This window comes from Prionailurus viverrinus, chromosome C1 (assembly GCF_022837055.1).
Source record: "Prionailurus viverrinus isolate Anna chromosome C1, UM_Priviv_1.0, whole genome shotgun sequence".
NCBI lineage: Eukaryota > Metazoa > Chordata > Mammalia > Carnivora > Felidae > Prionailurus > Prionailurus viverrinus.
In genome coordinates, this window is record NC_062568.1 from 188,820,905 (window position 1) to 188,841,925 (window position 21,021).

At 44.7% G+C, this 21,021-nt stretch overlaps 1 protein-coding gene across 1 annotated transcript in view; it reads left to right on the plus strand.

Annotated features, from left to right (window-relative positions):
• CSMD2 (CUB and Sushi multiple domains 2) overlaps positions 1-21,021 on the plus strand; it is a 600,812-nt gene that overhangs the window by 364,061 nt on the left and 215,730 nt on the right. The window contains exons 14-15 of the mRNA XM_047870009.1: positions 8,666-8,992; positions 13,103-13,297. Of these exons, the coding sequence (XP_047725965.1) occupies positions 8,666-8,992; positions 13,103-13,297 (522 nt within the window). The remainder of the gene's footprint in view (positions 1-8,665; positions 8,993-13,102; positions 13,298-21,021) is intronic.

Sequence of the window (21,021 nt, forward strand, 5' to 3'; positions counted from 1 at the left end):
CATATTTCTATTTTGAGTGTTTATCTTTTTATTGAGTTGTAGTATTTTATATGGTAAACATAGTAAATATTTAACTGTAATAACCTCCAACTATTTCCTCTCCATTTACTCCTCAGTATTTAGCTTTGTTTATGGTGATTTTTAAAGTCCAAAAGTGTTTCATTTCTGTCATTAAAAATGTCATTTCCCTTATGATTTCTAACTTTGGTGTAATGCTAAGAAAGTCCTTCCCCACCTCTGAGATGACACAAATATTCCTTATTTTTTTTGTCTAGTACTTCTGTAGTACATAGAGCGAGGCACGAATCTAATTTTTCCACAACTGGTTAGCCATTTGTCCAAGCCTCCTTAATTGGTCAGTCCGCCTTTGTCCTCCCAGTTTGAAAAGCCCCCTTTGTCATATACTAAATTTTTAGGTGTCTGTGTCTGTTTCTGAACTTTTCTTTTCCGGCTCCATTGATCTCTCATCTGAAGCTAATACAATACAGATTTTACTATTGAAGCTTTATGTCTGAGTTGGCAAAGCCTCCTTACACTGGGAGAAAGCAGGTGTCATGGCTGAGAGCTTGGGCTCTGGAACTGGTTTGACTGGGTTCGCATCCCAGCCCATTACCCACATGCTGTGTGACCAGAACACCTGCACTCAGCTTCTACATCTGTAAAACTTGAAAGTAGTATCCACCTCAGAGGGTTGTTATGAAGGTTATGAAACGCCCAGAGTCTAAGAGACCCCCAAAAATGAACCACCAGAGTCCAGAGTCAAAGCTAAGCAGCAAGGGTCATTTATTGCAGGTTCGAACCTGGACCTCTGCGCCCCCGTTGCCGGTGACACCAAGAGGCCCTGAGAGAGGTTTTTACACCCCTTTTATAGACAGGTACAAACAAGTCATGGGGAAATCAGGAATTTTCCACAGTTACAGAGCTGCTATTGGTTGGTGTTTAAAGTTGGACACTTAACAGTATTCGATTGGTTCCTGCCTTTAGGTCAGACCACAACCGGGGGTACGGGTATCACAATGATTGATCAGGAATACACGGATGTGCCAAGCAACAATGATTGATCAGGAGTACACGGATGTGCCAAGTAACAATGGTTGATCAAGAATATACGGATGTGCCAGGCAATAATGATTGATCAGGAATACATGGGCGCGCCAAGCAATTGTACGGAAGCGGAACAAGCTGGTTAAGCTTGGTTAGGTTTCAGTTTCCCATAACTTAAGCTTTTAAGTTTCAATTTTCTCAGGCCTCTCAGTTAGTGAGTTAAGACATATGACGATTTTGGAATGCCCACTAACACCTCATACTTTAAGAGGAGGTTGGCTCTTTTCACTTGTGTATTACAATTGTTCTAAGTTCTGGAAGAAAAAAAATTGGTGTGAGTCACACCTGGAATTATGTTCAGTTTATACAATGATTTGAGGATAATTGTCATTTTAATTATATGAACTCTTCATCCAAAATAACAGGTCAATAGTTTGTCTCCCATTGTTTTTTAATGTTTTTAATGTTTGTTTATTTTTGAGGGGGAGGGAGAGAGAGAGAGAGAGAGAGAGCAAGCAGGGGAGGGGCAGAGAGCGAGGGGGACACAGAATCCGAAGCAGGCTCTAGGCTCTGAGCTGTTAGCACAGAGCCCAACATGGGGCTCGAACTCATGAACCTTGAGATCATGACCTGAGCCGAAGTCAGACACTTAACCAACTGAGCCACCCAGGCTCCCCTCCATTTTTTAATTTTCTTTTCTACCCATCAGTAAAGTTTTGTTGTTCTCATTACATAGGTTGTGTTTTTCGTTGTTTTAGGACTGAATTTAATTTGCTAGCAATTTGCATATAGGATTTCTTTTTACACAGTGTGTATGTTGGTGTTTGAGTAGGTGGGTGTGAATATGTGTATCATACAATTTTGTGGGAGTATTTGTATCAAAATTAATTTAAATAGCATAGCTATGATGGTGTGTTTAAAATTTTAAAGTTCTAGCCATGAAACCACCTACTCCTTAAGTATGTTCCAGTTTCCTCAGGTTTTTCCCTTCACACAATTTTGGTAATTCAGAATCCTAGAACCTTTTGTTTTGTCAAGAATTCAAATTTATTAGTATGTTATAATACTATTCTTTTATAATTGGCTTAGCTCCTTAATTTTACTATGCTGTCTCTATGTATACATACCCTCTCTATTTTTATTTCTTAAGTAGATCAGTGAGAAGTTTCCTGTTTATTGTTCCCTCCAGTTATTTTTTTCTGTTTTTATCTTAACTTTATTCTCCTTTCTTTGATCTTGTTCAGTTATTCTCTCTGTAGCTTTTAAGCTTACATTCATTTCACTCATTTGTCTATTATTTAATAATGAATAAGGCTATGAATTTTCTGTGAAATACAGCTTTGACCTAATATCATCATCATTAATATAACTAGTCTGTGTTGACAGAGTCTGTTCCTTTTTGAACTCAAGGTATTAAGGAGGGCCCTTATGGTGAGAACTGGGTGATGTATGTAGGTGACAAATCACTGAATTCTACATCTGAAATGAATATTGCACTTTATACGAACTAATTAAATACAAGTAAACAAACAAACTTAGTTAAGAAAGGGTTCTATGCATTCTCAAGTGATTTACAGATCTTTCTGTGTTCTTTTATTACTGATTCCTAGTTCATTTGCGCTGTGAACAGAAAATGTGGCCCCCACAGCTTTTGTTTTGTGGGGAAGTTTGTGTAGATTTCCTTGTAGCCTAAAATAAAGTCTATTTCTGTAATATTCCATGGGCGCTTATAAGGAGGGTTATGCTCCTCATTGCTACACAGTTTCATGTAGCACATATACTCTCAGAGTATTTTATAGGTCCTCTTTATCTTTATTTACTTTTGATTTCAGACAAGTATATTTTTCTCCAACTCTTGTATTTTTTAAAAATAGTTGATTTGGTCTGCGTCAGTGCTTTGGGCCATAACATATCATAACTATCATATTTTCATTTTGGGATGTGTGCACCATCCATCTTCTCAATATCATCTTTGGATTTTGTTTTACTTTGTCAGGCCCCCAGTAATTGAATTATCGTTTTGAAAGCAGTGAAGCCAGCAGTGACAACACCAAAAGACAAGATAACAAGAGGGGGTTTTTCTTTTTTAAAAAAATTTTTTTTCAATGTTTATTTATTTTTTGGGGGACAGAGAGAGACAGAGCATGAACGGGGGAGGGGCAGAGAGAGAGGGAGACACAGAATCGGAAACAGGCTCCAGGCTCCGAGCCATCAGCCCAGAGCCTGACGCGGGGCTCGAACTCATGGACCGCGAGATCGTGACCTGGCTGAAGTCGGACGCTTAACCGACTGCTCCACCCAGGCGCCCCAAGAGGGGGTTTTTCAACACGCCCCTTGCGTTTTTCACTCAAGATCCTGTCAAATAACAATCTGATATTACACACAGTAATTAGGCATGCACCCGTTAATGAGTTTGCCACCTTTATTATTTTTCATAAGTCTGAGCCAGGTAAGAGCCCTCTGACTTAAAGGTTTATCCAAGGTCAAGATCCATGAACATAACTACATCCGAATTGGGTAGGCACCTTATCTGCCTCTTTTAACCTGGACAATTGATGGTGATAAGATCCAATGACAACATTTCATGTTTTCCTCATTTTGGACACTGAGAAGCAAACTTTGTTCTCTTAATGGAAAAACTTCAATGTAACATGCAAACATAATTTTCCAGAGTGAGAGAGATTAGACCTTTCTGGAATGATACATGCTCCCTTTTCCTGTCCTGGCAACAAATCTGAGTTGTCTTTTGGGGTGTTAAGACCGAGCTTTGCAGGACCACATCCTTGTTCTATTAGTGTCTGTTTACAAGCTCATCTCCTTCCAGGTACAAGAAGAAATATGTCTTGGTAGCTGCCATAGGACTGTTGACCAGAATAAGGATCATCCACAAGTCCGGTGTGATATTATAACATCCAAGAGGTTGATCTTAATATTGAAACTCCTTATTCATGTGGTTTGCATTTGCCTCCACCAGTCCTTCCGAAAATTTGGTTGCACATATAGGGTCACCTGGGGAGCTTTTTAAACCTGTGATGCTCTGGACCCACTCCACCAAATACATAGGAATTTCTAGAGCCTCGGCATTTGTAAATTCTAATATTCTTCTAATGTGAAGTCTGAGCTGTCTTGGCCCCTTTCTTTTTAACCTCTGAGTCCCTTTGTGGAAGCTATGTATGTTATTCCAAAATGAGGATTATAATTTACTGGGATAGATTAACTTGTATACATGTACTGTCATAAATAATGTTTGTCTCTTGTCTTTTATTTTTTAGCATTTACTTTACATTTCCCCTCTTTATGCTTCCTTGTTGCTTTCCTTTGAATTCCATTTTTTGCTAAATTGACTGCTTTCCTTTTTCCCCTTTGGTAATTTTGAAGATAAGATACTTTATAGTCTATTACTAATTACTCTTAACATCTTTAAAAACATGCTCTAACCTATATTTCTCTAATTAACCACAGAAACTATATAACAGAGTTTCTTGCAAGATGAGGAAATTAACATATCTCCTTGCTCCAACTTTACGCTTTATATCAGTGTTATCTGCAGTGTTTACCCTGGGGTTTAGGCAGGAGTGATATCTTTTATCTTCTCTTCAAAGGAATATTTGTTACGCTTGCATTCTGTTTTAGAACTGTGTTTATAGAAATTATTTAGATTCTTTACTATATGTTTTATTTGCTTCTTACCAGTCTTTTTCATTTTATATTAACCATAACTTCCTCCCATTTGAGTTCTTCATTTTGATTCATCTCTCAGTTGTGTAGAAAACATCTTTGAGGGGCGCCTGGGTGGCACAGTTGGTTAAACGTCCGACTTCAGCCAGGTCACGATCTCGCGGTCCGTGAGTTCGAGCCCCGCGTCGGGCTCTGGGCTGATGGCTCGGAGCCTGGAGCCTGTTTCCGATTCTGTGTCTCCCTCTCTCTCTGCCCCTCCCCCGTTCATGCTCTGTCTCTCTCTGTCCCAAAAATAAATAAAAAACGTTGAAAAAAAAATTTAAAAAAAAAAAAAAGAAAACATCTTTGAGTGTTTTTTTTAATGAAGGTTATGTGCATAATAGATTTTTTATGGCCTTTGACATTGGGAGCAGTTTCTACTGGCTTTGCTGTTTAGCAACTTGGCTGGGTCACTCTCTTTTCTACTCTAAGTTATTTAGGAACAAATCTGTACTGTGTCTATGAGAAATGCATTAAGGGTGATGGCACAGTATTTTTTCCAGAGCTATCCACCTGTTTTTCAGACTTTGGTCAATTCTGTTGCTTTGGGGTTGGAACGCAATGAGGAAGTGAGGCACACGTATTCATGTCCCATCTTTTCAGATGGTATCAAACGTTAAATACAATGAACCCTTGAATGACATGGGGGGTAGAGGCGCCAACCTGCCCCCCAAACCCTGTACAGTCAAAAAAATCCACATATAACTTTTAACTCCTTAAAAACTGAACTACTAATAGCCAACTGCTGACCAAAAGCCTTACCGATAACATAAACAGTTGATTAACACATATTTTGTATGGTATGTGTATTATATATTGTATCCTTACAATAAAGTAAGCTAGAGAAAAGCAAATGTTATTAAGAAAGTCATAAGGAATAGAAAATACATTTACAGTACTATGCTGTATTTATCCAAAAAAAATCTTTTTTGACATGTAAGTGGATGTGTGTAGTTCAAACCTGTGCTGTTCAGGGGTCAACTATACTCATTGATTCATTCAGCAAGTATTGATTGAGCACCCACCATGAGTGCACCATGCACAGTGGGAGGCATTAGGGACCCAGAGGCATCAAACAGACAAGATTTCTACTGTCATGGAGTATATGTGCATGTGTTGGGGAGAGGGAGGGATGGACCATAAACAAACGAGTAAACAAGATAATTTTAGAGAGTGATAGGTAAAGCTACCATATATATCTGGCCAAAATGGTGCCCCTGGAGCTTTGCAAGATGGCAACCCAGAAAAAAGGGTATAAAGAAAAAAGAATAATGTGACAGAGTGATGGAGTGGGGGTGGGGGACTCAGATGATGTTCATTAAATTCTCCTGTGCAACAAACCCATTTGTGCACATGCTTCCGTGATGGTCTTCCCTCTGAAATCATAGCACTTCTCTTTGCCTCCAGTCCACTCTGGTGTGGTTCTCCTGGTAGGCAGGGCTCATGATTTTTCCCCTTGTCTTCAAGATCGTTGGCCTTGTTGGGTTAAGATTCCTCACAATTGCCATTATGCTTGCAGCTGGAGATGGCATGGGTTGGGGGGGGGGGGGGGCATCCATGGCCAGCCTAGAGGCCCCTCACTTCAATGCTAATGTAGTCATTAAGACTGATAGACTGATATTCAGCAAATTTTGAGAACACTCCCAAGGACTCCATTAGGCCCAGTGGGCAGTACTATTCTCAAACTGGAAGAAGATGTTGAGGGGTGGCTATGAGCTTGGCTCCTGGAGTCAGATGGCTTTGAACTTGATGTTTGTTACGACTTACTGGCCGAGCAACCCTGGCAAATTACTTAACGTCTATGTGCCTCAGTGTCTTCATCTTTAAAATGGGCTACCTACCAAATAGTGTTATTGTGACAGCTAAATTGAGTAATTGATGACAGTGCTCAGAATAATGCCTGCACTTAGTAACCGCCACTAATATATTATAATAATCACTGTTAATTATATATTGTGTTGCCTAAAAGCATTTTCATGTCCAGCTCTCTCCTTGGCTCAGACTCTTTCTATACCTCTAAAACACAGATATTACAAGGGTGAGACTGAATGTGTCTTAGGGACGAGGTTCACTCTGCAGAACTGGATGGAAGGGCTTTGAGTAGCAGGTTGGAAAAGAAATACCTAACATAGAAAAGGGGAAGACTGGTAGAGTCAGGGGAAGGAAGGAGAAACTCAACATAAAGAGTGACCGGTTCCTTTGTTTTGTGTGTTTGTTTTGCAAGCATGACTTCATTATTATTTTTCACCTGAGCTTCATTATAAGAAATAAGCCAAATACTAGGCTTACCGAAGTTTCTGTAGTATGAACACCAAACATCAACATAAATGTTATAAAGAGATTCAGATGTTTGTCCATATTATTTCCTACCCTCTTTATACTTTTACATTAAAAAATTTTTAGTATAAGCCTATCTCATTTTTTGCAGTCAGGAAAATTAAATATTGTTTTCATTTTGAAAAAGTATTACCCCAAAACCTATTACTCGGAAACAATTTTTATTCGGGGGCTCATGTCCAGTCTTTATCCACATGTAAATAAATATGTAATAGCTATAATCAGAAGTATACATATAATTTTATGATCTACTGTTTTACTTAAATTGATGCTTAACGTTCTTCTTTCTACAGGGTCATATTTATCACTTTAATGATTTCGCTCAAACAGCATCGCATTAAAGGCTATAATTTACCACCTATTATTAGGCTCGTATATAGGTTGCTCACATTTTTTCTCTGTAATAAAATTATGTCACTATAAACATCTTTGTCCATGTGGCTCTTTTTCTTTTAAATTAATTCCTAGAGATTACTGAGTCAGAATATTTGAATAGTTTTGTGGCTGTTGATAAGAATTCATATACTCCCTTCCGAAAGGATTATATCAACTTTACTCTGCAACTGGCAATAAATACACATGAGTTTCCACAAAGCCTTAACAATATTGGGCTGTATATTTTTTCTTTATTTTTTTACTTGTGAAATGGACTGTGTTTTCATATTAATTCTATTTTTTCTCCTATGAATCCTGTGAGCATATTCTTTGCTCATCTTTGTGATGTTCTTATACAATTACGAAGACTCGAATTTAATATTGATATTTACCCTTTGGCATATCTGTTGCAATTTTTTTCATTGTATTATTTTCCTTTTTAATTTTGGTTTAATGTTCGCTTGTTTGTTTTTCCATTTATAGCATTTCCCTTGCCTCAGCCTTGTTCCAGGGTCTGTTAGTCACTGGCATGAAAAGGGTTGAAAATAAGGATTTTCAGAAGAGTGTGTCCTTAGGGTAAAGTAGGAGAGAGGACAGGAAGAGGGCAAGGCATCCAGATGAGGCACCATGACCCCTGCCCCAGGTTTCTTCCAAAGCTCTGGTCTCTGAGAGACAATGTTTACCCAGCACCTCCTTAGCATACGTATGTAACTTCGAGGTTGCCAGAATCCCCAGGGCATACCTATTATTTTCCCACCAAAAGTGTTTAAAGAGGAGAAATGGACTTGGCATACCCAGACCCTGGTTACCAGCCAACGGATCACCACCAGCTAGGAGAAGCTGGGCTCTGTGACCCTACTTAAGCTTGAAGGATGGCTTTTCCCCGATACAAGGGACCAGGAGCTTACAGACACTTCCTGGGATGAGCACGCTGTAAGGGGGAGAGGGACCAAGAGTAGACCAACTCCACCATGTCTGTGGTTTGCCAGAGGGGCCCTTCCCAGCACCATACTGAGCATGGAGCCAACGTGTCTCCCTCCTAGAGCTCAGAGCCCAGCCAGTCTGGCCCAACCCTGTGTCATCATTTCTTTCTGCTGCTCTTTAGGCTAAAGAAATGTTCCCTGTGCCAACCCTCAGTAGCCCAGGCAGAGTGCAGGGATGCTCACTGACCTCCACCGCTCTTCTCTTACAGTTTCTTGCTTCTTCAACTTCACCAGCCCCTCTGGGGTCGTCCTGTCGCCCAACTACCCAGAGGACTACGGCAACCACCTCCACTGTGTCTGGCTCATCCTGGCCCGGCCTGAGAGCCGCATCCACCTGGCTTTCAACGACATCGATGTAGAACCTCAGTTCGACTTCCTGGTCATCAAGGATGGCGCCACGGCCGAGGCCCCAGTCCTGGGCACCTTCTCAGGAAACCAGCTCCCCTCTTCCATCACAAGCAGCGGCCACGTGGCCCGTCTCGAGTTCCAGACTGACCACTCCACAGGGAAGAGGGGTTTCAACATCACTTTCACCAGTGAGTCCCCATTCGGTCCTTCTGCACATCAGCCTCTGGGCCTGGTCCAGGGTGCCCCCACGGAGGAGCATTGACATGGGTGGGCCAGCTCCAAGGGCTTTGCAGGGCTGCAGTGCCCCGGCATGGTGTTCCGGCAAGGCCAGGAAAAAGCAGAAAGCGCAGGCTGCTGGCCAGGGTGCTCTTTCCTACCACGTGGCTCTCTTTTGAGCATCTATTTCCTATAGGCGCCATATGTAATGTATAACAAGGCTGGAACCTCATTTTTCCCTCTCCGCCTCCCCCTCCTAGAAGGCCCAATTAGAACCAGGAAGAGCCCAAGGGAGATGAAGCCTGTGTCAGCCACACATCGTTGCCCATCCCACTCCATTGTGCCCCTCCCTGTCCTTGAACACCTGCTTACTGTTGACTTCAGGGAGCCCCAGTGGGGCTCTTGCACCACACTTTGCCCAGTTCCCACCCCCATAGTCAAATCAGAAACAATGGTCCCAAGCAGTGTTTCTGCTTGGAACTGAGCTTTCTTAGCCTTGTTTTAGGGGCATTTCCTCATTGCCCCTCTCAGGCCCACAGTCCAAAAGTTATCACCTCCAGTTTTCATACTGGGCCCCTTCTCTAGAAGCAGCTTGAAGCTAAGGGATAATTCTTTCCATGACTGTGCCTCCTGGGGTGATAGGGTGGGATGGAAACAGCAAGCTGCCAGTGATAGCAACAAGTGCTTATCAGGTCATAATGAGTTTACTGTAGACCCAGTGAACTTAGCTAATGGCAAACAGTCAAGTGGGGCTGAAGCTGGGTCTGCCTGAGCAATTAACCTCTTCCAGAGGCTTCTTGTGAAATGCAAGCCCCCAATTCACACTTCACTCTATGCACACAAACATTCACATAGTCTGGTACTTTTTTTTTAAGAGAGAGTGGGGTAGGGGCAGAGGAAGAGAGAGAGAATCTTAAGCAGGCTCCATGCTCAGCTCACAACCCGATAAGGGGCTTGAGCTCATCACTGTGAGATCATGAGCTGAGCCAAAATCGAGTCAGACGCTGAACTGACTGAGCCACCCAGGCGCCCCAGTCTGGTACTTTTTGACAGAACTGATCTCCTAGCCCCCACCCCACTCCTTGGCATAGAGGTCTTGCTTCCTTGTCCCGCCTGTCCCTGGGGTCTAGTTGAGCTGAAGACAGCAGGTGCCAAATGGTGGACCATTGGGGACCTCAGATTCTAAGGAACTACCCAAGCTAAAGCCCTTTCCTGATGTTCCCTTCAGCACCTTCTTCAGGATAGTAAACTTGCTAGAAACCATCAGTCTTCTCAGGGCATGCCTCCTCCAGGGATCTGGAGATCTTCCCACCATCCACAGGCAGGAGGAAGCAGAACCCAGTCTGTCTTCCTCAGTCTTCCCAGTCTAGCGCTGCCGCTCTAGCTTCTAGCTTATCTACCCTCATCCTTGCTTTACCATGAGATAGTGAGCTCTGGAAAGGTACGGGTATGCACGCATATCTTCCTATCCTCTCTGCCCAGCACAGGGTCTGCGCCTGGTAAGGATCAGTAAATATTTACTAAATGGAGAGATCCATGAGTGAGTAATGCCCTTTTTCTCTCCCTGGTAGGAGTAGGAAGAAGGGTAAGAGGTATGCCAGGGAGCCCACTTTGCAGCATGGTGAGGGCTGGAAACTCCGCAGGTTCAGCAGGTGCAGATGTCAATGGGGAGCCTGGGACAAACTGGCTACTGAGTCTCCTAGCTAAACCTAGGAAGTGCCCTCTTTCCAGAAAGCAGCACATGCTAAGTCCCCAGGGGTGGGGGGAGAGGCAAAAGACAGCGGATCTGACCTAAGTGAGGATCGAGCTATTGCCTAGCATTCCTCTCCAAGGCTTCTCTACCACTAGAAAAATGACATGCATCTAACACATAAATACTCAACAAATGGGGCAGATCAAAGAGAAAGTACTAACTACGACCCTAAAATTCCCCCACCCAGAAATGATTCTTGCCAGTAAACATTATTGCAGACATCAGATATTTTTCTGTGCATTTATACAGATAGTTGGATGGATAAATAGAAGTAATTGTTTTAAATCCAGGCCGCATTGCTGAATCAGAATCCCTAAGGGGATGAAGCCCCATAATCTACATTTTTACAGGCTTCTGAAGTGATTCTGCTGTAGCTGGTGCAATAGTCCATGGGCAAGTGTTTGGGGACTCGGACATCAAGCTCCTCGGTCACATGCAGATGATGATCCTCTAGGCTGAGCTTTAATTTGCCCAGTGTCAGGGAGCTCATCTCCCAGGTAGCTTCCCCATAGCAAGAGAACCCTGGGAGGTTCCCCTTGTGCTGACTTGAAGCTTGATCCGGTAACAAGGATCAGTGATCCCATTTTCATCCCCAGCGCTCCTCAGAGCTAATCCTTCTGTGGGGCATTTTGAACAATGTAGATGGTAGCTGCTGTCTCCTGAGCACCTGCTGTGTAAGTGCCTCTGTGGCCATCACCACCAGCTGCTCAGCAGAAACTTCAGTAGCTAAGCTCTTTCTACCCCTTCTACATGCCAGGAAACTGAGGCTTGAAAAAGTGCACAGGTAGAACTGAGCAGTATGTAAATCCTTGATTTAGAACCTTTGTGCCCAGATGTTGGAAGTAGCTTCATATCCCTGCATGTGTGCGTCCCTGTGTGCATGCACATGTGAGTGTGCGCACGTGTGACTGATTGGGTTTTGAAGAGACATGTGTGTCCAGACTTCTGGGCCCCGAGCACCACTCTTCTTCCCACACCATCTTTCTAAATGTCAAAGCAACCTCACAGTCACCGTTGCTAATGAAGGAAGGTGGGGAGACTAAGTCTGGGCTGAGCTGGGCTTAGCAATTCAGTGGGAAGAGTGCTGGGGCATCCGTGAGGCTGCAAGGGATCATCACAGTCATCTCCACATCGCATGGTCCCGCAGCTCCCCATCAGTAGGAAGGATCCCTAGCTTTTCAGGTCTCTTGCCTCCAGCAAGATCCCGCAGCCCCCGGGCCCCTTCTGTTTCTGGTTGTGCAAATGTTTCAATCACTAGGGAATTTCAGAGGCTTGCAGATTGAGTTCTTAATTTAAGGGGGCATGTGCCTGCGCAGCCATGGAGCCTGGTCTCGCCTGGAAAGCGCCACGCTCACAACAGCAGGGATGCAGACGGGGTGTGGCTCAGAGACCTGAGTATGAGAACCACGGCACCCCTAATCAAGGCAGGCTGGGAACGAGCTCAGTGGAGACCCAGTGGGGAAGAAGGAAGGGGACTCATACTCAGGGAGTACTTACCATCTGTCAGGTGCAGTCCCGAACATTCTCCACTTTCAAATTCATACCAACTTCCCTATTACTTCTATCCCAGAATGACCCTGCCAGTGTAGTACTGTCTCCATTTTATAGGTCAGGAAATGAAGGTTCAGCTAGATTATATAAGTTGCCCAGACCCATGTAACTAACAAGAAGCAAAGCTCAATCAAACCGGCAAGTGCTCTCTTTCCTCTGCCCCATCCCCGCTGCGGTATCAGTTACCCAGACAGAGTGAGAGGCAGCCTGACAACAGACAAGGAAATGAAGGAAATGGCTTCAGACAGGGTTGAGTCCAGGGCACCTACTTTATAATGCTTACTGTCTCTTAGTGTCATAGGACTTGGAGTCCAGCTCATCTGCAACATAAATGATCTCATACTGTCTGAAGTTAGGGACGCATCGAGTGGATGTGACAGGAGGAGGCAGCCCTGCTCCTAAGCCACGTTGAACCTCAGTTTCCTCATTTGTAAACTGGGGTGATCGTGTCTACTTCCCGGAATCATATGATGTAAATGAACTACATGAGAAATACTTAGTCCACTGCCTGATCGGTATATGTTTCTTAGGACGAAATTGGATTCAGTGCTCAGGAAGGCAGGAGATCAAGTCTAACAACCACCCACTTCATGCCCAGTGTGGCTCATTGGTTCTGGGGTACCTGCCTCTAGAGCATCTGGCTCTCTCTCCAGCGTGGCAGGTTCTCGCGGAAGTGGTGGAGGTCTAGGGTTGACTATCATAATGGAGCTTGTTTTCTTTGGGGGTCCCTCTGCACACCGGCTCTACCTAATCACGTCCTTGACCCCCGTCCCCACAGCCTTCCGACACAACGAGTGCCCAGATCCTGGCGTTCCGGTAAATGGCAAACGGTTTGGTGACAGCCTCCAGCTGGGAAGCTCCATCTCCTTCCTCTGTGACGAAGGCTTCCTCGGGACTCAGGGCTCGGAGACCATCACCTGCATCCTGAAGGAGGGCAGCGTGGTCTGGAACAGCGCCGTGCTGCGATGTGAAGGTACGTGCCTGCCAGGGCTGGGGACTGTGGCTGTCAGCCAGAGAGGTTCCTTCCTCTTCTTTCAGGACCCAGGCCACCCTCTCACCCTCACACTGGGATGGCAGGGGCTTTACAGAACTACTTCATGTAGAAATTTGAATTGTAACCAGAGATTAAACTGGAGAAATTCTGGGTTCAGATGTTCAGACATCAAAAACACTTCTTCTTTCAACTGGGAGCTCTCTCAGTACCACAGCTCTTAGGAGCCCTGCTTCCAGCTCCTGCCCAGGGGAGCTCCATGAGCCCAAAGCATTGGCAATGCCATGGAACTTTGGGTCTTTCCGGCTGCTTGCCTCTCTCTCCTCCACGTGCTCATCTTCCCCGGTTCCCCGGGACATCTCTCAGCCCTGGCCTTTGTGCTCCTGTTAAATGCTGCCTTCGTAGCATTTACCCTTGGGGTAAGCCTTCAGAAGGCTACGGGCAGACCAGCCAGAAGGAACACAGCTGGAAGCAAGCACGGGGTTACTATGGCATCCCCTCGATCCTGCCTCGCCGCACAGAACAGGTTTTGACTTAGTTGCAGAGACCAGCCATCCGTTCTACCAAGCTGCAGGCATTTAAAACACAGATTAAGCTTCTCGAGGGCAGGAATCATATCAGATGTGCATACCAAGCACTGTGCCTGGCACAGAACAGGCCCCTGATAATGATGGATGAAAGGTGAGTATCCACGGGCCCCTTGGAGGCCCCCCTTGACGGGGGCCGTGGAGGTAGGGGCTGTAGTCCTCTCCTTTCGGGAGCAGAAAGCTTCTTCCTGTCATTTCACATGATGGACAGAGTTGGAGACCTAACTGACCTCTTTACGTACCCAGTCCCCAGGCCCAAATCTGAGCACCCTGGCCAGCAGGTGGGAAGAACAGGAGAACAAAAGGGGGCCTTAGAGAAAGCACTGCCCGAGAGGTGATGGGTGGGGGAGGGGAGACGACAGGAGAGACCACTGACCACTCAGTGCTTGTGGCAGAGGGTCTGGGTTTACAGTGGGCTTTCGAGTCCTTGGGGTGTAGGCTGGAATCCTGGCAAATCACCTTTTCCCTCTTAGCCTCTGCTTCTTCCAGCAAAAACAAAAGGGAGGGGATAATAATAAGATACATATATAAAGGGTAGTTCCTGGCATAAAGTAAGTACCCCAAACTGTTAGCTGTGCTGTCACTGGTTTGTAAGCTCCGTAAGATTGCCCCTTATTCTCCCTCATTCTGTCCTCTGACTTCTTTGGTTGTCCTCATCTTGGCCCATCTCATCCGAGGCATCTTCCCCGCTGCCTCTCACTCTTCCCCGCTGTCTCCCTCCCTTTTCCTATTCCTTTTGTTTGCCTTGGGCCACTGCTGGACCACTCTATTGGACACTTGGTCTCAACACCATATCATTTTTCTTTACCAGTTCCGTGGCCTTTGGTCCTGTCTCCCCACCTAGATTCTCTTCCGGGCAGAAGCCCAGTCTCCCAGGGTCCCAAAAGCCTGTGGCAACTTGGTCTCAGTGGAGCTGGCCCCCTCTGAGGAGGCAGAATCCACTTCCTTGCCCACCCTCCTGAATCGGGTGCTTCTAGACCCTAGCTCCACCAGTGCAGTGGAATACTCGAGACCACGTATGAATGCATGGGAGAATTGGACCCACGTTTCATAGGCACAGTCCTAATTTTGAAATTAAATCTCATCCATTCCCTTGGGAGGATGGGGGACCCGGGCGTTCGTGGTCAGCAAGCAGCCAGAAATAGGGGGCAGCCCGTTGGAGAGACTCTGAACTTGGCCCAGGGGAGAGCCTGCTCAGTTTCCTCAGGGTGGTGAGCATTTGCTGCCAAACTGGTTTTCGGGGACCTAGGGAGCGACATAGCAGAGGGGCACGTGAGGGACCCCAACTCAGGTGGCCAATCCCAGACTTAAACCAGTGGAGCAGATGGGGTGGAGGAGCCCCTGGGACCTGGCCTCCCCGTGGCTTCTTTCCCTCAACATCCCAGCCTCAGGAGAACCCCGCTTTGTAATCAGCATCTTTTGTCTTTTCCATTTTTTCTAGTTTTGTTTTTGATTAAGTATCCCCACCTTGTGGACAATTAAATGCAGAAGCTAATGGTCTTTTAAAAAATCTTTTAATATATGCTAAGAGCCACTTAGCTTTTGAGAGGCTATAATGGGACAAGGGAGAAAATGGCGTCTTCTCCTAAATTTAGAAAGAAGGATGATCATCTGGTTGCTCTAAAACGCAAGTCGGCAAACTTTCTTAAAGGGCCAGCGAGGAGGTATCTTTGGTTTTGTGGGCCATATGGGTCTCTACTCGACTCTGGCATCATTACACAGACACAGCCTTAGACAGTGCTTAAGTGGATGGGCCAGATTTGGCCCCCAGGCTGCAGTTTGCTGACCCCTTATCTAGAGAACTGAGGACATAGGGGATCCGTATGTTTAAAGCCAGAAATGTACTAAAAAGCCTTCCAGGCAGTAAAGGCGTCTACACAGGCTTGCCCGGTTATCTGTCCCCCACATTCACCTCTTCCTCGTCTTTTTTCCGGAAGAACCAAGTAACCATACCCCATGGGGATAAATATTTTACAGGTGTCACCTCATCTCAGCCTTGCATCAGGCAGGAAGTAGGTATAATTGTTGTCCCCACTGGGGTGCAGAGAGGTTAAGTCACTTGCCCGGGGTCCTCCCAGCTTGTAAGTAGTGGAGCCAGAGTTCAAACCCAGACTCTTGGCTCCACTGTTTCTGTATTTGTCTTGAATTATTTCACTACAGAGAATATAATTTCCACCCTGTTTATGAAAGACTTCAAAGTAGCCACAAATAGGATGAAAAGCAACTTTTCTACTCCTATCCCAGTAGAAAAATAAAACAAAAGGAAACATATTGCCTGTTGCAAAAGGCAGGACACCGCATGGAAGCATCAGAAATTGACAGCATAGGGGCGCCTGGGTGGCGCAGTCGGTTAAGCGTCCGACTTCAGCCAGGTCACGATCTCACAGTCCGTGAGTTCGAGCCCTGCGTCAGGCTCTGGGCTGATGGCTCAGAGCCTGGAGCCTGTTTCCGATTCTGTGTCTCCGTCTCTCTCTGCCCCTCCCCTGTTCATGCTCTGTCTCTCTCTGTCCCAAAAATAAATAAACGTTGAAAAAAAAAATTAAAAAAAAAAAAAAAAGAAATTGACAGCATAAAACAAAATGACAGCTGTAAGACAAACATATCAGTTATGGCAGTAAAGGTAATTAAACTCCTTATTAAAAGACAAAGAATCTCAAACTGGGCTTAAAAAAATATGCTACTTATAAGAAATACACTGGGGGAAAAAGGAGATAAATTGATTCTCATTTTTACAGTAATTCTTGGTGGTTGTAAAAAACTTAAACAATACGTGAGATAAAGTTCAAAGTGAAAATTTTCATTTCCCAGTCCCACTCCCTAGAGGAAAATGGTTTGACAGCTCGGTGTAAACACGTCCACATTGTTTTTCTCTGTATGTCTGCCAGATGTGTTACTTTTATAATCAGAAAATTAAAAAGTCCTGTAAAAAAGACAGAAGGCCAGTCCTCCCCATTCCCACAAGAGGAATCAAAGTGGTAGCTGTAGCTCATTTAGGCCTCCGAGGAAGAAGTAAGAGGAGTTATTGGGTCTCTAATGTGATCTCACTTAATCTTCTGGTCACTCTTGTGAAAAAGATGCAATCATGCTGTAAGCACGAGAAAGCTGCAAATCAGTGAGGTGAATTGACTTGCCTGAGATCCCCCTGGCCAGTAACATTTGAGCATTTACTGAGTGTTAGATACTAGGCCAAGTACTTTGCATGCATTGTCCTATCGAATCCTCATGACAATCCTAGGAAGTAAGTCCTGTTAGTGTCCTCATTTCACAGATGAGAAAAACTGAAGCACAGAGTAGCTAAGTAACTTGCTCAAGATCACACAGCTAAATGAATGGGAGAGTCAAGATTCCAACCCAAGGACTCTTGACTCCAGAACCACCACTCTTAATCACCAAATGAGGTCTGTCTGACCCCCGAGTTCATTCTCCTTTTATTCTGCCATAAAATGGTGGAGTTAGCAGACCCCAGGGCAAGGCTTACACTACTTCTTGTCATTCACGCTCAACACCTAGTCACCTAAAACCCCTCTGAGGGCAGTATGAGGGTGGGCATTCCCACGTGGTTAGCAACCACTTAAAATTTCTGGAACCAGACCACCCGGGTTTGAATCCTGTCTCTGCCACTTCCTGGCTGTGTGCTTCAGTTACCTACCCTCCCTGTAACTGTTTCCTCAACCTTGAAATGAGGCTAATACCAGTACCCTCCTTATGGGTTGCTATGAAGGTAAAACATACAGGAAAAGAAACAGCACATGTAGATCGGTGTCCAGCACCTTGTGAGGCTCCCTGAGGACTAGTTCGTCATACTCTTTTGCTCTGTCACTGTTCCCGATTGCTCCTTGCCTGGCACAGCTTTAACCTCAGAGGTCAGGAGAGGTGGGCCGTCCCTCAGTGGGGACCACCAGCCCCTCACCAGAAGCCCACTGTATTAGTCATCTCATGTCATTGTAACAAAACACCACAGCCTGGGCAGCTTAAACAACAGAAATTTGTTTTCTCTCCGTTCTGAAGCTGTAAGCCCAAGATCAAGGTGCTGGCAGGTTTAGTTCCCCCTGAAGCCTCTTCTTCCTTGGCTTGCACATGGCCACCCTCTCACTGTGTCCTCATGTGGCCTTTTCTCTGTGTGCACATCCCTGGTGTCTCTTCCTCCTCTTGTAAGGACACCAGTCCTCTCGGATCAGGGCCCCACCCTGACGATTTTATTTAGCCTGAACGACTACCTGTTTAAGGCCCCCTATTAATCAATTAATGCAATCAAACTTCCATGATTATTTAACTTTATTTTTAATTTTTTAATGTTTATTTATTTTTGAGAGAGAGAGAGACAGAGCATGAGCAGAGGAGGAGCAGAGACAGAGATGGAGACACAGAATCCAAAGCAGGCTCCAGGCTCCGAGCTGTCAGCACAGAGCCCAATGCGGGGCTCAAACCCACAAACCGTGAGATCGTGTGACCTGAGCCAAAGTTGGACGCTTAACGAACTGAGCCACCCCGGCGGCCCTCTAACACTTTATTTTTAAAATATTTTTAAAAAATCAGAATCCTCCTTAGGTTCATACATTATAGTTAGCATGTGTGTTTTACCTGTCTTAAATCTGTGGATGTCTACCCCCACCCCTTGCAATTTTTTTTGTTGAAGAAGCCAGGTCATTTATCCTGAGGTGTCTCCTGCACTCTGAATTTTGACAATTATGTCCCTGGGAGGTTCTTTAACATGGTCCTGTCTCTCTTATATTTCCTTTAGTTGGCAGTAGGACTTACAAACCTAATCAGATTTAGGTTCCATTTTTTGACTGGAATATTTTACGGGCAGGGCTCTGTGCCACCATCAGCGGCGCAAATGCCTGGTTGTCTCTCATTTGAGGATGTTAGGAGCCATCAGTGGCCCTTGCCTGGGGAGTGCAGAATGCCTACATGCTATCATTTCATCTTTTATAAGCTGGAATACTTAAAGAAAACTCACCCTCATCAACTATTTGGTTACCCTGAGGTACAGTTCATAAAGGAAAGGCAGGAGAAAAACTTAATTATTTTCCTTTTTTTAGCAGTTTTTATATCAATGAGCTGATTCCCTGACATCTTCTAAAGTTGAACATTTTTAAATATCATTACAGTCCAGTGGATTTGAACATATTTTATGCATTTAAATCCACTGCAATTATTATTCTAACCGATGCTCAAATTGTCCCATCGGCCAGTGGGAGCCTTTTGAAAGTGGCCCAACCTCATCTTGAACATTTTCTGTCCCTGACCTGGAATCAGCCATTTCTCCAAGGAGCCCTGGTCCCTTTTTTAGTGGAAAATGATACTTAAGAGTCTGGGCACCAGGCATAATTATTACTATTGAGTAGGCCCTTGTCTCTAAGGCTTTTCAATGAACAGAGCTAAAGAATCATTTTTTAAACATAAAATGCATAATGGGCTCATTTCATTTCAGATGTAAGAACACTTACTTTTTCACTTTCTTGATGTCATATCAGGACCTGCTCTCATTCCTGCTGAAAATTCCGGCTCCCTACAACACCAGCGTCATTTCTCATTCCCTAACACATACTCAAGAGTCTCAGAATTGAACTACCACCAATGGCAACAGCAATGTGATCACTGCAGATGGTTTAAGTTGCTTTACTTGCAGTTCCTCTCATTCCGGGATCCTACTAGGGATGGACAGCGCTCTAAAATCTCTTTCGCTGTTTCTCCATGCGTGATGGTGCTAGCAAGTGACCCCGTACCGTATTCATTTCGTTTACTCTGTTGTTGAGTTTTGAGAAACCACTTATCAACTTTAAGTCTTTCTTTTTAGTGGTGAAAAATCAGTTACACAGTTCCAAAGTTAAACCCCTAAAAGAAGGTAATGTTCTGAGAAAATCTAGCTTTTACCCCTTTCTTCTCTACCCCCTTTCCTCCTCCTCTCCATAGATAATCATGAGTTTTTGGCTTACTCTTTATCGATTGTTAACATGAGTGAGTGTGTGTGTGTGTGTGTGTGTGTGTGTGTGTGTGTCCCTCCCCTCTCTTAGCTAAATGGAATCATACAATTACTTTTTACCTCTTTACCTTGCTTTTTATTCACTTGCTAATATATTTTGGGGACCACTCCCTGGCATTATATAGAATATTCCTCATGCTTGCTCACAGCTGCATCGTACATCTTGTTGATACCCCAGTTCATTCAGTCTGCTCCCCGTTGCTGAACATTTGGGCCCTTTCCACTCCTTTGCTATCACAGATAGTGCTGCCTTGTATAGCCCTTGTAGGTATACACGTCATAGTTTTGCAAGTGTATCTTTGGGATAGAGTTCTAGGAGAACTGCTGGGTCAGAGAGCGAACACATAAGAGTTTTGCTAGACATTCCCAAATTTCACTTCCCAGGGGTTGGGCTATTTTGCATTTCCACCAGCAAGGTGCTAGAGTACCAGGTTTCCCTTAGCCTCACATGTCATTAAATTTGGGTTTTGCCTATCGTATGGATGAGAAGTCATTTCTCATTGTAGTTTTAGTATCTATTTTGTTAGAGTGAGACTGAGCGTCTTTTCAAATGTTAAAGACACATTGCATTCAGGAGCCCTCCCCCACCTCCTCTGTGCCTGGCACCTGTCACCCTGGCATGTGAAAATGAACCAGCGGGTGTGAAGGACTGAATGCACAGAGAGGTCATCTGAGCATCACATGGGCAGAAGAAGAGGTGAACCAGCCAAAGCACGGAAACAACACAGCGGAGAAACACAAAGTGGTGACTAGCAAAGGCAGGATCTGGGTTTCCCTGTTTCAGACAGGGTTTTGTTGAGATTTGTGCCCCGAAGTGGCTGTGTGAGCTACAGCTTTCTGGAGAGTAAGTAGTGAGGATATTGCAATCCACAACTCAAGAGGCAGGGCCCTTGCTGAATTGAAGCCAAGAGAGAGTCCCAGCTTCTGCTGAGGCTAATACCTGCATGGAGACCCCAGGGACGGAACAGTAGGCCCACTCCCCTCCACCTCCAAGGTCTCGTGTGTCCATCGGAGAAACAGGGGAACACATTCACAGGTTCAGGGAGGTGCAAGGATGGATCCGGAAAACTGGGATTACCCAAGAAGTGACAATCCTCACGTTGCACTTTACTCTCTTGATATTTGGTATAAAT